Source organism: Sceloporus occidentalis, unplaced genomic scaffold (assembly GCF_023333645.1).
Source record: "Sceloporus occidentalis isolate IW3139 unplaced genomic scaffold, rSceOcc1.0.p SCAF_5, whole genome shotgun sequence".
NCBI classification, from domain to species: Eukaryota; Metazoa; Chordata; class Lepidosauria; order Squamata; family Phrynosomatidae; genus Sceloporus; species Sceloporus occidentalis.
Window position 1 is genome coordinate 25242304 of NW_028316985.1, and position 20054 is coordinate 25262357.

Genomic DNA, 20054 nt, shown 5'->3' on the forward strand with positions numbered 1-20054 from the left:
TGTTCTCAGCTTACATACTGATTATTGACTTCACATTTGAAACAAGCACGGGGAACATTTTTCAGATAAAAGGCCAAATTCTATTTCTAGAGAAGTTCTTAGGGATCACATTCCCGTGATAGAAGGGATGGTAAATACAAGGCATAGATGGCATTACTTCAGTATTCCTTTTATACAAGCAACATAATGTGTGCCCAAATGCCAAGGTAATGGAAGATCAGGGAATATTTTGACCTAGAAGATGACTGCCTGTTGTTGTTGTTTTTTTTTTTTTTTTTAAAAAAAGACTGATTACAAAATTCACATCCAGATTTGCTTTCAATGAGTACCATCCTCACTGTTTCCTGACTCTGCATCCAACCATTGGGGTTCATCAGACGTTTAACCAGAAATGTTCTTTAATGTTTGTTAGCTACAGCAAGTTTCAAAGAAGTCAATAAAAAAATCTGCTTTTAAAATTTCCAGTGCAATCAACTTGGTTGTCCCCTATATCAAAATGCAAATGATAACCTGTAAAATCTAGTTGTATTTTGAAATCTGAAATAAAAATTCATTTCTGAAACTGGGTCTTGTTTTTCTGTATTGAGGATGGAACATAACAGTTAAGGATTGGAGCAGCGTAAGGGCCATGTGAATAGAACTTGACTACTTTCTTGAATCATAGTGGCTGGGGGGGGGGGGGGTCTGGGAGCTGGAGGTAAACCCAAGGAGTAGCTTTTCTAAGAACCCTATGTTAACTAGAGAAAGAGTAAAATGTTACTGTTGCTAAATACAAAAAATTTGAAGTAACAAACAATTACTACTAAGATTAAATCCACTCTTGGATGCATCTTATTTTCAGTACTCCTCATGAAAAGGGTACTCAGGATGGTCTTTCCACCTGTAAGGAATTGAAAGTAATGATTAAATAACAGTGATAGTTAGCACAATAGACCTGGTCCAGACATGGTGCTCAATATGAGTATAATTCACTTGTGAATTTTCTCTACACAAACTTCCCAATGAAGTGAATGGGAGCTGTATAACATCATTGTTGTGAATGTCACCAGGGGTGGACAAAATGTGACCCTTTGGCCACATATAGCTTTTGAGACCTGAGCCCCCAGCCCCCCAAATTGTACTTAATTTGAGGTTGTTGATTTGAGGACATTTTTTTTACCCAAGAACCAGTCTAACACCCAAAAACTGCCCCTCAAAGCTGCAGATCTCCCAACCACCTAGAGCCCCCTAACCCTGTGAAAAAAAATGAAAGGAAAAAAATCAGCTAAAATGGTGGTCAGAAGCAATGTCACACCATTCCCAGGGTGCTTGAAATCCACCAGTGTGCCCCACCAGGATGAAGGCATAGAGACAGAGAGGTGTCCCCCACTGCCTCTGCAGTTAACCACCCAAATTGTGAATTGCTGTGCTCTCTTCCAGTAGCTCAAACGGAATAACTTGAAAGAGAAGTATTTAAAAATGTACACTAAAAGCATCTGCAATCTAGTTTTAAGAGGAAAGAGTTCTCAGTTTTAAATCTTATCTGGGAATCACTAGCCCCCCAGGTATTTTGGATTACAGCTCCCAGAATCTCTTACCCCTAAGCCTCACTAAGCCTTATAGGAGTTGAAACTACAAAATGTTGTGGGATGGCCATAGTTTCCCAACTTGTGTTTTAAATTTAGGTAACTACTCATTTCTGTATTTCTAGGGAGAAAGAGACAGAAAGGAGACTAAAGGGAAGAATATCTGGGATTTTTTTTGATGATGGTATGTTTAGATTTTGGTCCTTCTTTACCAGTGTGTTAAGGAACCTATGGAAATATCGTAAAGTCTGGGGGAAGATAGCTGACAGATGGGTAGAGACACTATGGACATTACTCTTGGAAGGTAAAAAGGGAATTCTACTGACAGCCTCCTGCCTGATACCATTATGGAAAGCTCCAACAATATTCCTCTACTGTGTAAGGTCTTCTGTGATGATAAGATTGGGTACTTTCTAGGACAGCCCTTGGATTAGCTGGATCTAAAGTCCACTCAAGGTGCCCTCAAATTTCCAGGCATCAGGCTTGGTGTTTTTTTTAAAGTATTGAATTACAGTTAGAATTCTCAGCACTCTTCCCCCAATTAGTTACTCTTATAGTTACAATTTAAAAAGCCACTATTAACAGATATTTAACAAGTTTTAGTTACTTTTCTTTTTTTCAGTGCCTTTTTTAAAAAATAAGAAAATGAATTACTTTTAAAAACAAAACATCAGAATATAACAAGCCAGAGACCTAACAGTGCATTCGGGGAAAGAAGAACATTGGCCAATCTTTTCTAAAAACAACAGCTGGCTTCAGTTTGGAAGAGTTAAGCATTTCCTTCGAGATCGATCTGAGTTGCAGTGTATGGATCCTTCTGCTTCTCACCCCTCATTTTCCTCTACCCAGCCTCACAAAGAGTTCTAGAGCACTCAGATCTTGCATACAACCATGACAATTTAGTCCAAATAAATGAGATTTCACTAATCCATATCTTAACAATATGTGGGAAGAACTGCACAACAACTGTGCATGGATTTAGCTTCAGCTCCTTTTGCTGGCCAAGGCTGAACTTCTCCTTTTTATTTTTAAAAGTTTTGGTTTGGTGTGAGTATGCCTTGCCTCTTCCTCCACCCTCACCAGACTGCCAGGCATCCAATTTAGACCTGGCTGCCCCTTCTAATTAAGCTGCTGGGACTCAACCTGGATCCTGGATGCCTTCCTTGGTTATGTAAGGATATTAATGGCTCAAGTAGCTTCCAGGAGCCTAGGGATAGATGCTGTTCAAAAGGAATGCCAGCTTCATTTCATGCAATTATGCTCAAGTCCCTCTTGTTGCAGACTGGACAAAAACTTCAGAGAGTGTGAGTTCCTGGGAAGCGCTAGCCTCATATAATTTTGTGTGCGTCTAAATCTTTACTGCGAGTGAACACATTCCCCCACACACACATTTCCCAGAAATTGTTAAGAACAATTTTCAGCTTTATAAGATCAAAAGAAATGTCATTTTGGGGATTTCATTACAGTACTCCAATTTCTTGGCATCTTTGGCTAATTTGTGCCATGCATCACCGTCTTGTTTTCCATTAGATTACCTACTCCACATAATATAGAATGTATACTGACCAAAGGTTGGATCAAGATATTTTGTTGCCTGAGGCAACTCTCCTCATTCCATATACAAAAGTACCCTGGATTGGGAGTTGAAATGCATTTCAGTACTGGCCCTGGAGTAGTGACCTCCATGACCTCTGAGAGCAATAGGGTAGTTTATATGACAAACTGTGTAATGCACACAGCTCTATCTCTTAATAGAGGAAGTTCAGGAGAAATGGATTGAGGGGAAGGACCTCAGCATCTGCCCTTGGAGATGGTTGTCTTAATCTGCCTAATGGCAGGGTTGGCCCCATATGGGCTGTTGGACATCCAGTCAGGCCAAGAGAAACAAAGCTGTGTCTCCACTGATGGCTGAGGAATGGGTCAGAGAAATAACATTCCTATAAATATCAGAGCTACTGAGTGGTGTTACTTGTATCAGGGACAGAGAGAAGAGAGAATGTGGATGAGTGATGCTGCCTGTCAAAGTCTGATCAAGTGATACTATCTGCAAGTTCCTCACACCTTTCCCTCTTCAAGCCTGGACAGAAGATTGCTGTTGTTGTTTTGTTCCTTCAAGTTGTTTCTGACTTATTGCAACTCTAATGCAAATCTATTACAAGGTTTTCTTGGCAAGATTTGTTCAGAAGGGATTTGCCCTTGACTTCTTCAGAAGCTGAGATAATGTGACTTGCCCCAGGTCACTTAATGGGTTTCCATAATGGAGTGGGGATATGAATCTAGGTCTCCAGCATCATAGTCCAATGCCCAAATCACTACACCACTGTGGGTCTTTCAAAAGAAGTACCATAATCAAAAGAGCAATATGGCACAGATTGGTACAGTTAACCAATCTTTACCCAATTTGATACTCTCCCTTTGTGTTGGACTGAAACTTAGCATTCCTCACCACTGGATAAGCTGGCTAGGGCTGCTAGAAGCTGAGGTTCCACAATAACTGGGGACCACAGTTTATGAGAGTCTGAACACGAGACAGCTCCACATTGGGAAACACAAAAGCAGAAGGCTACGGCAGTGATTGCTGCTATAAGACTGTGCTCGTTTATTTTCTTTCATGTTTTCTTTGACTAGAGCAGAGATAGACTGAGTGATCTTCTTGGACTATAACTCCCATCAGCCCCAGCAAGTATAGGCGGTGGCAAGGAATGCTGAGAGTTGTAGTTCCACAACACCCAGAGGGCTACCCCTGGATAGAGACTCCTTTAAGGGCTACCATTGTACTATCTCAACACTGATGTGAAGTCTCAATACTCCAATGGGCAATATTTCCTGTTCTGCCCCTCATCTCTGAACCACTCTCACTTTTGGTCCAGTATATGGCAGCACTATTAGCCTAATGGAAATTTCACTGAGGCATCACAGCAGGAAAAACTAATAGAGGAGACTGTTTTAATGTAATAGTTCAGCCTTAAATCCCACTGGTAGTTCCCACTACTGCAGACCCATTGAACCAATGTAACTTATGTAAGTGTTGACTTACCACTCAGCAATTGATTCAGTGGGCCCATGCTTAATTGAGAAATTTATCCAGGGGAAATGGGTGCAGTTTTTCCCTATTTTCTATGCTGCCATACTGGCTTGCTGTGTATTCCTCAACCTCAAACCAAACCAAGACACTGAGGGAAAGGATATAACATGTGCACTTAACCAGAACAGGCAGGAAATTTGGCAGAACCCTTTCTTACCTATGTTGCAGGGCACATCATACGGTCCATGCAGGTCTGTCTGCTCTTTGCCCTTCAGAATCTCTCAGCTGAGGTATCAGCTTCATTCTACATAATGGTAGGACTGGCCCTGGCCTCTCTTGAGGCCTCAACTGCTCAGAAGTGACAACTTTTGATACTGAGCCTAGTTGAGCCCAAAGCTGATTACACACATCATCATCCAGTTTGATGGATATTTTGTATCTTAAGTTCCTAAAAATCAAGTTAAATTAGAATGTATTTTACCACATGTCCCACATCTGGAACTAGCCTGGTACTTACATCAACAGCTCTACATAGCGGATGTTTTTATGCAGAGCTTCTATTTCCTTCATTTCTTTGTCGGTGAGGGAAAAGTCAAAGATCTTAGCAGAAAAGGAGAAACAGAAAACAAAAACACTTATTATTTTATGTTTACACAACTGATGATTGAGTATGCATTCTTTGACAAACACATGTAATAAGATAAGATAGGGCCCGGACAGACAGGCCAAAATAAAGCTACTTCAGCTCACTTTGAAGTATGCTGTTTAAATGACATATGCATCTTAAGAGGCCAGAAGCTGTGCCAAAGCTGCGCTCCAGTCCTTAGGACTGGAGAGTGGCTTTGGCGCGGCTTCTAGCCTCTTAGGACACATGCATCATTTCAACTGCATACTTCCAAAATGACCTCTTAAGCAGCTTTATTTTGGCATGTCTATTTAGGCCCATAGCCAGCCATATTCACAATGTTGCAACTCTTTATTAAGAGGAGCTGACATTATAGTAAAAAAGGAGATGGGTGGATATACTTTAAGAAGAAGATTAGCATGGCTAGCAAGGATGACATGCAAATTCATGAAGCAGTCCATATTTTCCCCCTTTTTAATGCACCTCTTTTCTATGTTTTTAATTGTACTGTTCTTTTAATATTGTGCAGCCACTCCAAGCCCCAGTTCTGGGGAAAGAGTGGGATACAAATATATATATATATATATATATATATATATATATATGTATGAATGGTATTTTGTTAGTGACATACACATGTGAAAAGTGTGGTTTTGTTCTTGTTGCTGTTTTCTGCCTTCAATCATTTCTGTCTTATGGCGACCCTAAGGTGAATCTATCATGGGTTATCTTGACAAGATTTGTTCAGAGGTTTGCTACTGCTTTCCCCTGAGGCTGAGACATGTAACTTGCTCAAGGTCACCCAGTGAGTTTCATGGTCAAGTTGAAAATCTAACCCTGGTCTCCAGAGTCATAGTCCAACACTTCAATCATCCACCATGCTGGTGGCTTACCCATACATCTATCTCTTTTTGGGTTGGAGGCTAATCTCTAATCCAGTCCTTTGTGCTCCATCCAAAACCTGCCTCCTTGCAGCTGTTAAACCCTGGGGAGAGCTACTGCTGCTTTTTATTGGGGGAGAGGGATAAGCAATTCAGACAGTTCAGAAGTGGCTGGTCTGTGCTCTGAGGGGAAGGGAAAGAAGGGTGCATTCTATCTGTGAGTGCACCCTCATTTCTTTACTCCTTTGAGTTGGGACTTATCACTTCTACACTTTGCGAATTGCCTCCCTCCCCTATTCACCAACAAGGAGCAGCACTGGTGTCTCCTCAGATCTTGAGAGATTGCTGGGATGAGCAATAGCATTTACATTTCTATACTGTTTAATGGTAAACTCAGCACAATCTGTAAGCCAGTTGCCTCCAACAAGATGGGTACTCATTTTACTGACCTACAAAAGGATGGAAGGCTGAGTCAACCTTGGAGTTCTGGGATCAAAATCACAACATTGTGGCTAAAGTATTGGCAAGGATGAGGGAAAATGGAATTGGATCTCAGCCTATTACTAACTCTAGATCCAGCCTAATATTTTTTCAGCAGTTACAACTTTGGTTCAACTCAGTGAGGATTCCTTGAGTAATTTGTTTTATTTGAAACAGATCAGATCTGAATCTAATCTTTTCTTTTAGCTTAGGCTACTCTTCAGACATAGCTCCACAGCAGCTCTATTTCAAAATAAGAGCAACCATGTGGGGCATCTGAAGCTGCAGAACACAGAAGGGGCACTTTACCCTTCCTCAAAATGTGGGAAGAGAAGTGCAGTCTAGGGAGAAAATTTTCCATGATACTTCTACCACATTCATTTTCATAACATCATTGTAGGCTGACCAATGCAAATTGCAGGAGGACCAATGCCACCACACCAATATATGGGAAAGCAAAGTATGACCCAAACTGCATGGTTGCATGAAATGTGGGTCCTAGGTCTGAAAAGACTGAAGGACTTTGGGATGAAGTTTGCATTCTTTCTCATTGACAAGATCCCACAGAGGCTGTGCCACCAAGACTGGTGGGTGTTGATATTTTGTCCAGTGAGATGAGAAAAAAGAATGGCAGATGCCTCACTATATCAGGTGTGACAACTGTGCTGTTCTCCAGATGTTGAACTGGCTATGCCAGTTAGAACTGCTGAGAGTTTTACTTATCTCCAACCTACAATCATACAAGCTAAAGTTAGTGTCCAATTTGAACAATATACAATTGGTGGGACACAGGACTCAATCCTCAGATCAGTATATATAGGGATAAGCACTCCTTCATGTATTGAGGTCTCAAGATGTTTAGGCTTTAATAGTCATCATCAGCACCTTGAATTCAAACTGGAAGTGTACTGGCAGTCACTGCAGCTCTTTTAGGATCAGTGCTACATGGTTTCTTTGATATAGTGCAGTCAACAATATTGCTGGTGTATTTTACACTAATTGTAGCGTCTAAATTGACTTCAAGGGCAGGGTCACATACATTACACAATAGTAGTCTAATCTGGAAGTTACAATGTTTGCGAGGCCACACATTTCTCACACCTTCCACTACATAGACCATGGGCCCTTTCATATTATATAATTATAGCACGTTATGTTTCCACTTTAACTGCCATGTCAATGTTCTATGCAATCCTGGGATTTGCAGTTTAGGGAGGGGCATTGAGAATTCTCAGCCAGGGAGCTCTAATATCTCACCAAACTAGAGCTCCAGGTTATACTGAAATTTTACCTGGAAGTTTTCTCTAATACGTTCTGGGTTGAAACTTTTGGGAATGACTGCCACTCCTCGCTGGATGTTGAAGCGGAGTGCCACCTGAGCCGCTGTCTTGTTGTATTTTTCTCCAATGGCATTCAGAACAAGGTCATCCAGGAGTGGAGGTGAAGACACATTTACCCTTGTTGTGAGGGACAGGTGGAGACATGAAACAGACAGATTTTCCATATGTCCAGAAAACACTTTTGAGAAGTGAGAAGGGATTTTTAGAACCTATTACTCTGTTTTGTAAACCTGCATTCTAAGTAAATCTGTTCTCAAGAAGGCAGCATTATTTTGGGACTGTTTTTACAAGTCACCACAAGTTTGCAGCACAATAAAGACAGCCTCTTACCAGCTTGCATCTCTTGAAGTTCCCAGAGGGCTGTATCCAACAAGAACAATGTTGTGCTGTTTGCAAAATTCTAAAAGTTTGGATTGGGTGAAATATGGGTGGCACTCAATCTGTAGAGATAAAACGGAGAAGGTAGGATTAAGAACAAAATGAAATAATCAAAAACACTTCTATTTTTACACAAAGCTCAAGCACCAGTATTTTTCCCCTGCAGAAGGAAAAGCAGCTTAGAACACCATCTGCAAGGAAGAAAGCACCCAATGAGAAAGTCTTATAAAGCTGCTTCATCTTTAATTTTCCACTTCAGAAATTATAAGATGATGATATTGTTTATTTGTTGTTGTTGTTGTGTGTCTTCAAATCATTTCTGACTAATGGAAACCCTAGGGCAAACCTATGACAGGGTTTTCTTGGTAAAATGTCTTCAGAAGGGGTTTACCTTTGCTCTCCTCTGAGGTTCTGAGAGAGTGTGACTTGTCCAAGACCAGTGCAGTTCTATGGCCAAGTGAAGATTTGAACCCTGGTCTCCAGCGTCCTATTTCCAATGCTCAAACCACTACACCATTCTGCTTTCTCCCCAAAACAGGACACAAGGACGCCAGTGGTGTAGTAAGACAACCTTCACTGGTGGGAGGGCAGAGAAAAAATTGGGGGAAACAGGTTTTGGACACTGATCACTATAAAAGAAGTTCTGTGGGGAAACATTTTCAAAGATAATGACAAAAACAACCCCCAAATAATAAATTTTAATTAGAAAGTATGTTGAGATGTTTCCAAAAACCAAATCAATTTCACATACAACATTTTTCCGCAAGCAAAATAGTTGTATAAAATAAACAACAATGACAAGGAAGGAAATGCTTATTGTGCAAATCATCCTGTTTTAATGATTTGAACTGTTAATAAAGTCTTTTTTCTTTGCAAACATGTAGAGAAACTGTCCCATTTGGCATTCCTTCAAACATGTTACTCTGAAAAGCCAAGGTTACTCAATTTGTTTTTCCTGATGAAACTTTACATCTGTATGGTGTTCTGCCTTCTTCATTAAAGTTGAGAATGGATTTTCACACACAGCTGCAGATGCACCAAAGGTGAGCCCTGCAGCATACATGCTGTACATGTATTAAAAGATTTCCTTGTACATGTCACATGTTTTAGCAAATTCATGACGAGATAGTATTGAAATTTTTCATGATTTTACCATATCCTTTTCTTTGGATGTCTAAATCTTGTTTCTAAATGCTCAACTGAAGTTTTAGGCTACTGCAATGCTAGAAATATGGGGACTGAAAGAAAATTTTATTTTGGGAACAGAAATCATATTTGGGGGACAATGCCCCCATTTGACCTTCCTTGTCATTTCACCTCTGAAGGCATCTGAATACCTTCTCGAGAACCTAATGGCTGAAAGAGACTTCAAAACAATTTGATTCCTTGCTGTACTGTAGATGAATTGATGGATGATCTGTGTTTCTTTTTCTTGGCGAGGAAAGCCAACAGCCCCACCATTTTTTGGAAGAGGAACACATTTCCACTGGATGATTATCTTTAGCAATGCAAAAACATGTACAGGGGTTGTGCCTACACTGCCAACCCTAGTGCCCTTTCAGGACCTATTTGCTATTAGCTAATCACCTGCCATTTTCTGGAACTTCTAGAATGGAGCTGAGCTCTGGAAGTAGGCCCCCAAGGTCATGCCTTAGATTAACAATGCACAGAATATGTGCAAAAGGCCCCTCAGTTTCAAATACACCTTTACTGAAGTAGCCTAGGATAAAAAGCAATCATGGTTGCAATCATGTGCACTTAATTGGGTGTACGCATCACTGAACTCATTTGTCAAGAAAATGTGTTGAGGATCAGGCTACAAAAATGCTTCCTGTGAGGGCTCTTGGGTCCCCGTCCTGCTTCTGTCTGAGCTTGATGGGATCCCTTGAGACCATCTAAACAAACTGAGCTGCTACTATCTACTGATCTGACCCCACCCCTTTTCATAGTAACTCAACTGGAAATTACTTTGGGGTTTCATCTGCACTTTCCATCCCTGATGCTGCAGAGACATTCCTCCCCCCCCCCATCCAATCCTGGTGAGGAGACAAAACTGAGCAAAAGGCATATGAAGAGTGTGTGTGAGAGAGAAAGGGACATTGGCTCTTACCTGTGATATGTCCATTTCCAGTAGATAAGAGCCCCACATCCTGTACTTTTAAAAGAAAGATTTTATTCTTCAAGAGCCAGTGTGGGCTAGTGGTTTGAGCACTGGATTATGGCTCTGGAGATCAGAGTTCAATTCCCTGCTCAGCCATGGAAACCCATTGGGTGACCCAGAAAACCTGTGACATATTCCTCTTAGGGTCGTCGTAAGTCAGAAATGACTTGAAGTTACACAAGAATAAGAAGACAACAAGAAGACAGATACAGTAGCAAAAGTATTCTGACATGAAGGCACTTGCCTTCAGGCACATTTAGGAGTTACAAGTTACAGAAAAGACTAGATCATTTTAGCCAAGACCACCAAAATAACCATAAGCCCTGATGTAAGCTGACTAAAGAGTTCCTAGCTACTCATGATGCAGATGGGATTTGTAATCCTTGATGTTCATGGGAGTAGCTAAGGGTCGGGACACTTTTGTCCAGTCTCTAGCAGTGTTCCCAGGTGAAGCAGGAGCCCCTGCTCTCAAGTGTCCCTTTGTTCTTCTTTGTTAGAGTCTGCCTCATAGTCCTCTCTTAGGCTTTTTATAACCTGTGCTGAGAAGGATCTTGAAGATTAAGGCTTCTGCCCAATTGACCATTTCATTGAGAAATTGCTTTCCCTTCACCTCTGTGATGCTGAGCCGCATAAAAATGTAACTTAACCTCATCATATCATTTACCCTTTGTTATCTGGAGGGGAGACTATTCTCTCAGCTGTGTTGATCAGATAATGGGATATCCCATTATCACACCTGCATTCATATTTAATGTAACAAGTGATTATGACTGATTATCTTCTTCCCATATCCCTAAATTGAGAACATACTTAGTTTTTTGTGGGTTTTTCGGGCTATGTGGCCATGTTCTAGCAGAGTTTCTTTCTGATGTTTCGCCAGCATCTGTGGCTGTTGCATGCCAGCCACAGATGCTGGCAAAACGTCAGAAAGAAACTCTGCTAGAACATGGCCACATAGCCCGAAAAACCCACAAAAAACTATGGATGCTGGCCATGAAAGCCTTCGACTTTACATGAGAACATACTTGTTGACATTATTCTACTTATACTATGGAGCACTAATGTACCAACAGTTTTTTTGGCTTCAGTCTGTGAATCTGTAAGGATACATCATAGGTCTTTGTCCCTTGGCTACCAACACAAGGAGCACGCCTTCATTTCAGAGATGTCAGGCATGTGGATTCAAATAATATCAAAGGTTCAATTAACATAACTATTTTGATAAATTGAGAGCATCGCTGTGTGATGTGAGCTGATTGGAACTTAGGATGAATCCACTCTTCAATGGCTTTGCCATGAACACAATTCCAAAACTGTATTAAATTTGGGCACAGCTTGAAAAAGTCACTGGGAGACTAAAATCTCCAGTCAGCATTGCCACTGAGTGTGCTGGCTGTAGGATTCTGGGATATGCAGTCCCCCAAAGTAACATATGAGCTCCAGGGTTGGGGTGAAGCTCTGAACCAGACAAGAACAATCTTGGTTTTCTCCAGGTCTTCAGACACAGATTTGTCAGCACAGATAAATGTACACAGAGGCCAATGTTTTATGGGTAAAAAGTCCTGTTTACTGGAGTTGTCCCAGTTTATCTCAGGGAGTGTGACATTTACTGCAATAAGAGTCCCCATAAAGCATGAGCTCTAGTCTATGCTGTCCTCCCATTTGCTTGAACTGGAGGCTTTGAGAGGGGAGTGGAAAAGACTTCAGTGAGGTTAGTCCCTGTGTTTCAATGACAAATTTAAGCTGGTAGAACACACTGACCTTTTCTAGTTGCCAAGAAAACTGTGTTCCAGCCCTCTAACACAGGGTCTTGTCCAAGAAGTGCTTAACAATTTATTGCCTCCTAGATAACCCTTATTCTAATAAGGCTCACAATTATTTTTATAAAAAATTGATGACACAGCTTTCTTAGCTTCAGAACATCTCATTTATAGTTGTTAATAATCAAGAAACTGGCCTGAATGTCACAAACAAAAAGTAAATGGATTGAATTTGATCACTCTCAGTCCAGCATCAAGTACATGGCCTGTTGAAGAATAGCCAGAGTTGCTTCCTGGTGACTGAAGGATTCCTTTCAGTATGGCCACCCCCACATGGGTGACTACCCAAAATGATGGCAGCAGCATTTCAAAGGTCAATGCAGGGTGTATGTGTATGGAAAGGATTCCACAAAGTCTAGAACAGAAATAACAATTAATGGTCTGTCCAGCTGCAATTTTCAGGAGGTCTCTCCTTTGGTTGTTGCTGGCTTGCAGTCCAATGACATCTGGAGGGCTGTGTGATTTTCATCTCTTTGATCCTTTTTCATAATAGAATTTTAAGATAAGTGTACTTTGAGAATAGTCTGGAATGGATCCACTACAGAACCCCTGAGCTAAATGGACTAACAGTCTGATCTGGCAGAAAATAGCCATGCACTTAGCAGATCCAGAGTTGCTTTGCTTCAGCATGACTGCTGTATGATGCACTCTTAGTAAACGCCTTGGAACTAGGAGGAATGATATCAACACAATAGCAACAGCAATAGCAAGTACATATCTATATTGCTTATCTGTGCACTTAAGCACTCCATAAGTGGTTTACAATGTGTAAACTAACTGCCTCCAACAAGCTGTGCACTCATTTTAGCAACCTACAGAAGGATGCTGGGTTGAATGGACCCTGGAGCCTTGCCTGGGATCGAACTCACAACCTTGTGGCTATGAATGGTTGTAGTGCCGGCATTTAACCACTGTGCCACCAGGGCTCCCTTGATGAGGGAGGATGAACACAGCATGAAATCATTCCAACTTTCAAGGAAAGGGATTTGTACCTAATTGTTGTTGTATGCCTTCAAGTCATTTCTGACTTATGATGACCCTAAGGTGAACTATCACTGGGGTTTCTTGGCAAAATTTGTTCAGTGGGGGTTTGCCATTGCCTTCTTCTGAGGCTGAGAGATGTGACATGCCCAAGGTCACCAGTAGCTTTCCATGCCCAAGTGGGTAGTCAAAACCTTTTCTTCAGTGTCATAGTCCAGCACTTAAATCATTACACCACACAAGCTCTTCGTGTACCTAATACATAGACCTATTTATGTTGAAAATATTCTGTCAAGTTGAAGAACCAGAATCATACTCAAGTGTGTTTCTTTCAACATGGTACTTAGGTTAAGAAAGTATTACTAGTTTATTTGTTTTTTTAAGTGAAACATCCCTTTTTAGAAATAAGACTGTATTATTATGTTTTATAGAGAGCCAGCAAGGTGCAGTGGTTTGAGCATTGGACTGTGATTCTGGAGATCAGGGTTCAAATCCCAGCTTGCCCAGGGAGACCTACTGTGTGATCTTGAGTAAGTCACACTCTCTCAGCCTTAGATGATGACAATGGAAAATCCCCTCTGAAGAATTTGCGGAGAAAACCCCATGCTAAGTTCACCATAGGGTCACAATAAGCCAGAAATTACTTGAAGACACACAGCAACAATAACAGCAAATTATTTCTTATGGCCTCTTTAGAAGTAGGGAGCTGTAACTTCTTTATGAAGTGATTCAGCACCTCTGTAGTCTTCCAGGAGCTGTAGGAACACCAAAATGGTCTGAAGGTCTCCATGCTTCCCATGACCCATGTGATTTTCATCCCTGCTGTAAACCACTGAAGTGGGTGTTACATATCACTTGTGTTTCACTTGTAGGCTTCCCATGGGCATTTGTTTGGTTGGCCACTGGTGGACTAAAAATACTGGAAAAGTCTGAACCAGCAAAGCTCCTTGTGTATTCTTAAATCTTTATGTTGCACGTCAGATGTGAGAGCTGCTCCATCGCCATTACCTGGTTGCTAACAGGTTTGTACTTCAGACCTGGTTTGTTCAGAATCATCTCCAGTTGTCTACGGTTGAAGTTGGACACGCCAATGGATTTTGCCAGCCCTGCATCTTTACATGCTTCCAAAGCCTGCCAGGATGAAAGAGACAAAAACAATGGGGAAACAGCCATGTAGTAAATATATAGCTGTTTTGTTAAGAAGGAGGGAAGAAAAGAATTGAACCAAAGTGATGATGGTGAAGAAAGAACCATGATGTACAGGAGACAAGAGAACACTAGGATGACCCAGAACAGACTTGAAAATGACAAGGAAGAGAAATGAGAATGTAGTCATGCGATATGAAGGTAAGAGCAGAGTGGAAGTTAAGATAAAGAGAGGTGGAAGGAAAAAGCCAACATGAAGAGGTCTGTTTTTACCCTGATATGTGTATTTTTTTATTCCTGTTCCCATTTTTGTAGTAATGTTTTAACTTTTATATTGTAATCTATTTTGTATCGTAAATGCTATTGTAACTGTTTTTAACATTTGTAAGCCGCCTTGATCATTTTTTGGAAAGGCGGGGTATAAATAAAATTTATTATTATTATTATTAACAGAAAGCAATAAAGACAGGAAAGGGAGAAAAGGGAGCAGTGTCAGCTTTTGGCTTCTCTGGCTGCATCTGCAACTGCAGAAATAATCTGGTTTGCACCACTTTAACTGCCTTGGCTCAATGCTATGGAATTCTGGGAAATATAGTTCATTATAGCAGCAAAGCTCTGCTATGGTGCAGCAACAAACTACAATTCCCAGAATTCCATAGCAATGAACCATGACAGTTAAAGTAGTGTCAAATCAAATTATTTCTGCAATGTGGATGCAGCCTCCATTAGTGAGATGGTAGTTCTTTCAACTTTTAAGGTGCTATCCAAGATGCTGAACCTATTTAGAGATTTAAAAATCCAGAGTGGATTTGCTGCCCTACTGACATGGAAGCCATCAAGATGAGAGAAGAGCTACAGGCCTTAAGCAATTGTGCTCATGAAAAGTATTCAGATCCTAGAAAAGTTACTTCTTTGGATACCCCAGCCACATGACCGCTGACCATACTGGATGGCAGATTCTGGAAATTAAAGTTTAAAAATGGAACAAAATCCTTTCCTAAACACTGAAAGCATCCAATCTGAAGGCATCCAATGCATGGAACTGTTTTTATTTTCTTTTTGTTTTTATACACTAGTTTGTTACAGTAGCTTAAGGATGAGTACATACCTACATATGCATTCATGTAGTCTTTGAAAACGAAATCATGCCTGAAGAGCAAAATGATTGGATTTTGTTCTGCACTTGACTAGAAATCTATGAAGTGAGGAAACACAGTAACTGAGGTGTTATGGAAAGTTCTAGGACAGTAAACAACTTCCTTCAACAATGTGTGGAAAAGCATGCTTTCCATGTGTGCTGGGGTACCTCTCCCCCAAATGCTCAGTACACATACATCTGCAATCTACAAAGGTGATATCAATAATAATGCACGTCCTGTGGCATGAATGAAAATTCATCATGATGGGAGTTGCAGTTCAGGTGATTCCCACTCCTACCTATTATAAGATAGGAAATAAAGCTTCAGAATAACTCACCTCCCAAGTGGCGCATAAGTCTGTCTCATGGTACAGCCATTTCCCGTTTTCATCCATAGGGAATATGACCTCACCAGGCTGGAAAAAAACAAGGAATGAAGGGGAGGGGAGATGGGGAGGAAAATCCACACTGTATCAATATCCTCCTGTACTTATTGAGGGCAAATAGATTCCCTTGCAACTTGTACACAGACGTTTGTCTTCAGAAGCTGATAGCAAAAGGGGAAATATTAGTGTTTCTTAATGACTGTGGATTGTCTGTCAATTCAGTTTACACTGCAGGGATGCTTGTCTTGCATGTGGATGTGAATCTTGTAGCCCTCCAGGTGTGTCTAAGCTACATCTTCTAGAATTGCTCTCTACTGTTTATATTGGCTGGGACTGCTGGGAGTTACAGTTCAACAACATCAGAAAAGCTGTAGGATTCCCAGCCCTTGTTAACAGAGTGTGTATGAAGGCCAGACTACATGTTAATTATGCAGCTTCCAATATCAGGTAGGATCTGGTGCCTTTATAGCAGGGGTTCCCAAATTTAGGTCCTCCAGATGTTTTGGACTTTGCTCCCAGAATTCCTGACTGTTGGCCCAGTTGGATGGGTCCTGGGAGATGAAGTCCAAACACCTGGAGGACCAAGGTTTGGAAACCACTGCTTTAGAGAATATTTAGACCTGGGGCAGCAAGAACCTCATTAAAAAGGTTTTTCTCAGGTTGTGCGTGTGTATAGGAGCAGTAATGGTGGGTCCTAAGGTCACACCTGTCCTCATTTTTGATCCTTGAAATCTTTGTGCACACCTTCTCAGGAAACCAGTTAATGTTTTGTGTGGTTTGTAGCTATTCGGAAACTAAATTCAAGAAGCGATCATCTGAAAACCAGTCCGTGTGGGGGCAGCCTAAAACAATGAGATGGGGATTTGCAAATATGGAGGCTTTAAAGTATTCAGTGTTCCTATCGATGTCCTCTAGGAGGAGCTGTGACACAATTCTTTCCTTACCTTAAAAGCCATTGGCAGTTCAATGATGTAGAGATCAACATAGTCAAGCTGTAAAGTCTTTAATGTCTTCTCCAGAGTTGGACGCACCAGGTCTGGTGGGTGACATGTGTTCCATAACTAAGAGGGAGAAGAGAAATACATATATTAGAAACTTAGACCCTTGAAAACTAAAAAAAACAAAAGAGAGACAATTACACAAAATCCCAGGATCTGAGGAAAATAAGGTCATGTAATATACAGTCAGTATTCCATATCCACTGATTCTGTATCCATGGAGTCCACTTTCCATGGCTTGGATTAAAAAAAAATTCAAAAAGCAAACCTTGATTTTGCCATTTTCTACAGTACTAGAATCCGAGTGGAGAAGTGACACAAATAGTGTACAAGTTCTTTTACAAGACAGACAGAGAACTCTAAAGAGAGCCATTTGGAAAGTCAAAGTGCAAAGAAGTCTTGCTGTCTCTGCGGACCTTTGCAACATCTCCAATTTATATAGCAGGGGTGAGGAATGTGCAGCCCACCAAACACTTGTGGATCTCAAGTACATTTTTGTGTCCTTTGGAGCATGACCAAAATATTGTTTTAAAATATATATATAATCAAAAAAAATGGGTGGCATCCTACTGAGCAGTTACAAATGTGTAAAATAGACATCTGCATTTGTAACTGTTCGGCACTACGTTTACAATTGTTGCACTATTGCCATGATCACAAATCCCTCACCCCCAACCTACTTTCGTATCCAGCAGCTACAGCAGCTACCCAGAGTGATGGAAGTGTGTTTTGCTGGCAATCATGGCATGATATTCCCAGTGCTCTCCTGCCAATGATCTGTAGTAGCAGCCTAATTCTGATTGTTGCACCACAGATTGCTAGCAGGAGAGGGCTGGGAGCATCATTCAGCTGTGCCTGCTTACCAGCAGACTCCATTGCTCAGTGTGGCTACTGGTCAGTGACATAGCTGGGAGCGGGGGTCCGTGGGGTCCAGGCCCCCCTTCCCAAGCTGCGCTGGAATACAATGACTGGTGTGCGCACCCGTGGCATATGCACGCCACCGTGCCGCCATGCCCAAGCCCCCCCCCCTTCCCATAATCCTGGCTACGTCCCTGTGCTGGTTGTTAAGGAAGGCTTGGGGAGTTGTAGTTATCTGTGAGGTAGGATCTCAGCCGCTATCTTCTATTTCCAATTGTACCAACTGCATTTGCATTATGTGCATTACTTTGGGGATATGCCATTTGTTAAATCAAAATGGCTTTTGCTGTATTTTTAAAGACTCAGCTTCCTGTCTGTAGGTGTCTGATTGTAAAAGTGACACTGAAATCAAGCTGTAAATTTGTAGAATTGTGTATTGTTTACATAAGGCACTTGGCAGGAAAGTATTTTGTTGTTGTTGTGTGCCTTCAGATCATTTCCAGCTTGTTGAGACTCTTAAGCTGAACCTACCTTGGAATTTTCTGTGGCTGACAACATGTGACTTGCCCAAGGTCAACCAGTAGGTATCTATAGCCAAATGGGATATAGCCAAATAGCCAAAACCTTGGTCTCCAAAGTCATAGTCCAATTTTTGTTGTTTTGTGCTTTCAAGTCATTTCCTACCTATGGTGATCCTAAGGCATTTCATGGGTTTTTCTGGGGCTGAGAGCGTGTGACTCATTCAAAATCACCCAGCTGGTTACCATGGTCAAGGGGGGAATTTAACCCTGGTCTCCAGACTCATAGTCCAATGATCAAACCACTACACCACACTGGCTCTTACATCGTTCCAAAATGAAATTTAGGGTAATAGATGGACAAATTACACCTTTTCAGTTAAGTGTTGCCACACAAGACCTAAGGCAGTTGGAAGACTAGTGTGAAGGCAAACTTGGCAGTGCATATGGAATTGTTCATAAGGCTAAAATAAAACAGGATGTGTTACCTGTGTTAAGGTACCAAAACAGGAGAAACAAACAAACTAGGTCCATGATCCAAGATGGCCTTTATTTGCATGCAAAAGAACACAGGGGAATCATTCACCAAGCTGTGCCTCCGACCAAAACAGGGAGCAAAGCTTTTATAGCATTTTGACATTCCAACAAATAGAGGATAACTTTTGATTCTATAACCAGACTTTCCTTATCAGTCTACTATGAGGCTTCTTTGTTTTCCCGAAGAGCCTACAACCTTGAAAGTCTCAGACTCCCCTTTACATTCCATACTCCCCTGAAAAGGCCCCTTTTAAGTTGCATATATTTTTAGATGAACATATTAACTTTTATACACTACCAAGCATTGATATCAAAGCTTGCTTATCATTATTCTTATTATGTGCTGAGACTGAGAGAAGGAAAATGGGGAGAAGGGAGAAAAGAGGAGAGGGGGTGAACTCAGCTAAAGGAAGAGCTGTGAGTAGGGTTGCCATAACCCGGTTGCAACCGGGTTTTTCCCGGTTTTGGCTGCACCTGCCCGGTCACGGCATGGGTGCAGCCAAAAACCGGGAAAAGCCCGGTTGCAGCGGGGTTGCTGGGCAACCCTGGGGCCTCGCTGCCCTCCTCCTCCTCCATCGCGCATGGTCGCGCGGAGGAAAAGGAGGGCAGCGAGGCCTGGGGCGGAGGAGGCTGCAGGGAGGCGGCGCCTCTTGGGCGCAGCCGCATCAACCTCCCCACCTCCCTGCAGCCTCCTCCCTCCTTCCTGGCCTCCACTGGGGCCAGGAACGAGGCGAGGCCGCGGCGATAGCCGCAGGCCTCCTCCCCTCCTTCCTGGTCCCAACCGGGGCCAGGAACGAGGAGAGGCCGCGGCGATCGCTGCAGGCCTGCTCCCCTCCTTCCTGGTCCCAGCCGGGGCCAGGAACGAGGAGAGGCCGCGGCGATCGCCGCAGGCCTCCTCCCCTCCTTCCTGGTCCCAGCCGGGGCCAGGAACGAGGAGAGGCCCCGATCCTGGCCTCTGATCGCGGTGAGGCCCGGGGCCCAGGCGGGGAGGGAAAGCCTCCTTAAGTGGAGGCTTTCCCTCGCCGCTTGGCCTCCGCTGCCCGCCGCGATCGCCAGGGAAAATGTAGGACAGAATTTTCAAATGTAGGACACATTTTTGTGTGTCCTACATTTGAAAATTTTGTCCTACATTTTTCCCGGTTTTGAGGTCCGGCGCTATGGCAACCCTAGCTGTGAGAGAGAAGGGGGGTTATCAAACCCTCACACCTGGATGCCAA

The 20054-nt window shown here is 42.1% G+C and overlaps 1 protein-coding gene across 1 annotated transcript in view; it reads right to left on the reverse strand.

Annotated features, from left to right (window-relative positions):
• Positions 1–261: 261 nt before the first annotated feature.
• The window catches only part of LOC149311791 (aldo-keto reductase family 1 member D1-like), a 60409-nt gene continuing 40616 nt past the window's right edge, over positions 262–20054 (reverse strand). The window contains exons 3-9 of the mRNA XM_089527919.1: positions 16871–16987; positions 15879–15956; positions 14265–14387; positions 8247–8356; positions 7868–8033; positions 5108–5190; positions 262–880 (exon numbers count right to left, since the gene is read on the reverse strand). Of these exons, the coding sequence (XP_089384045.1) occupies positions 838–880; positions 5108–5190; positions 7868–8033; positions 8247–8356; positions 14265–14387; positions 15879–15956; positions 16871–16987 (720 nt within the window). The 3' untranslated portion in view covers positions 262–837. The remainder of the gene's footprint in view (positions 881–5107; positions 5191–7867; positions 8034–8246; positions 8357–14264; positions 14388–15878; positions 15957–16870; positions 16988–20054) is intronic.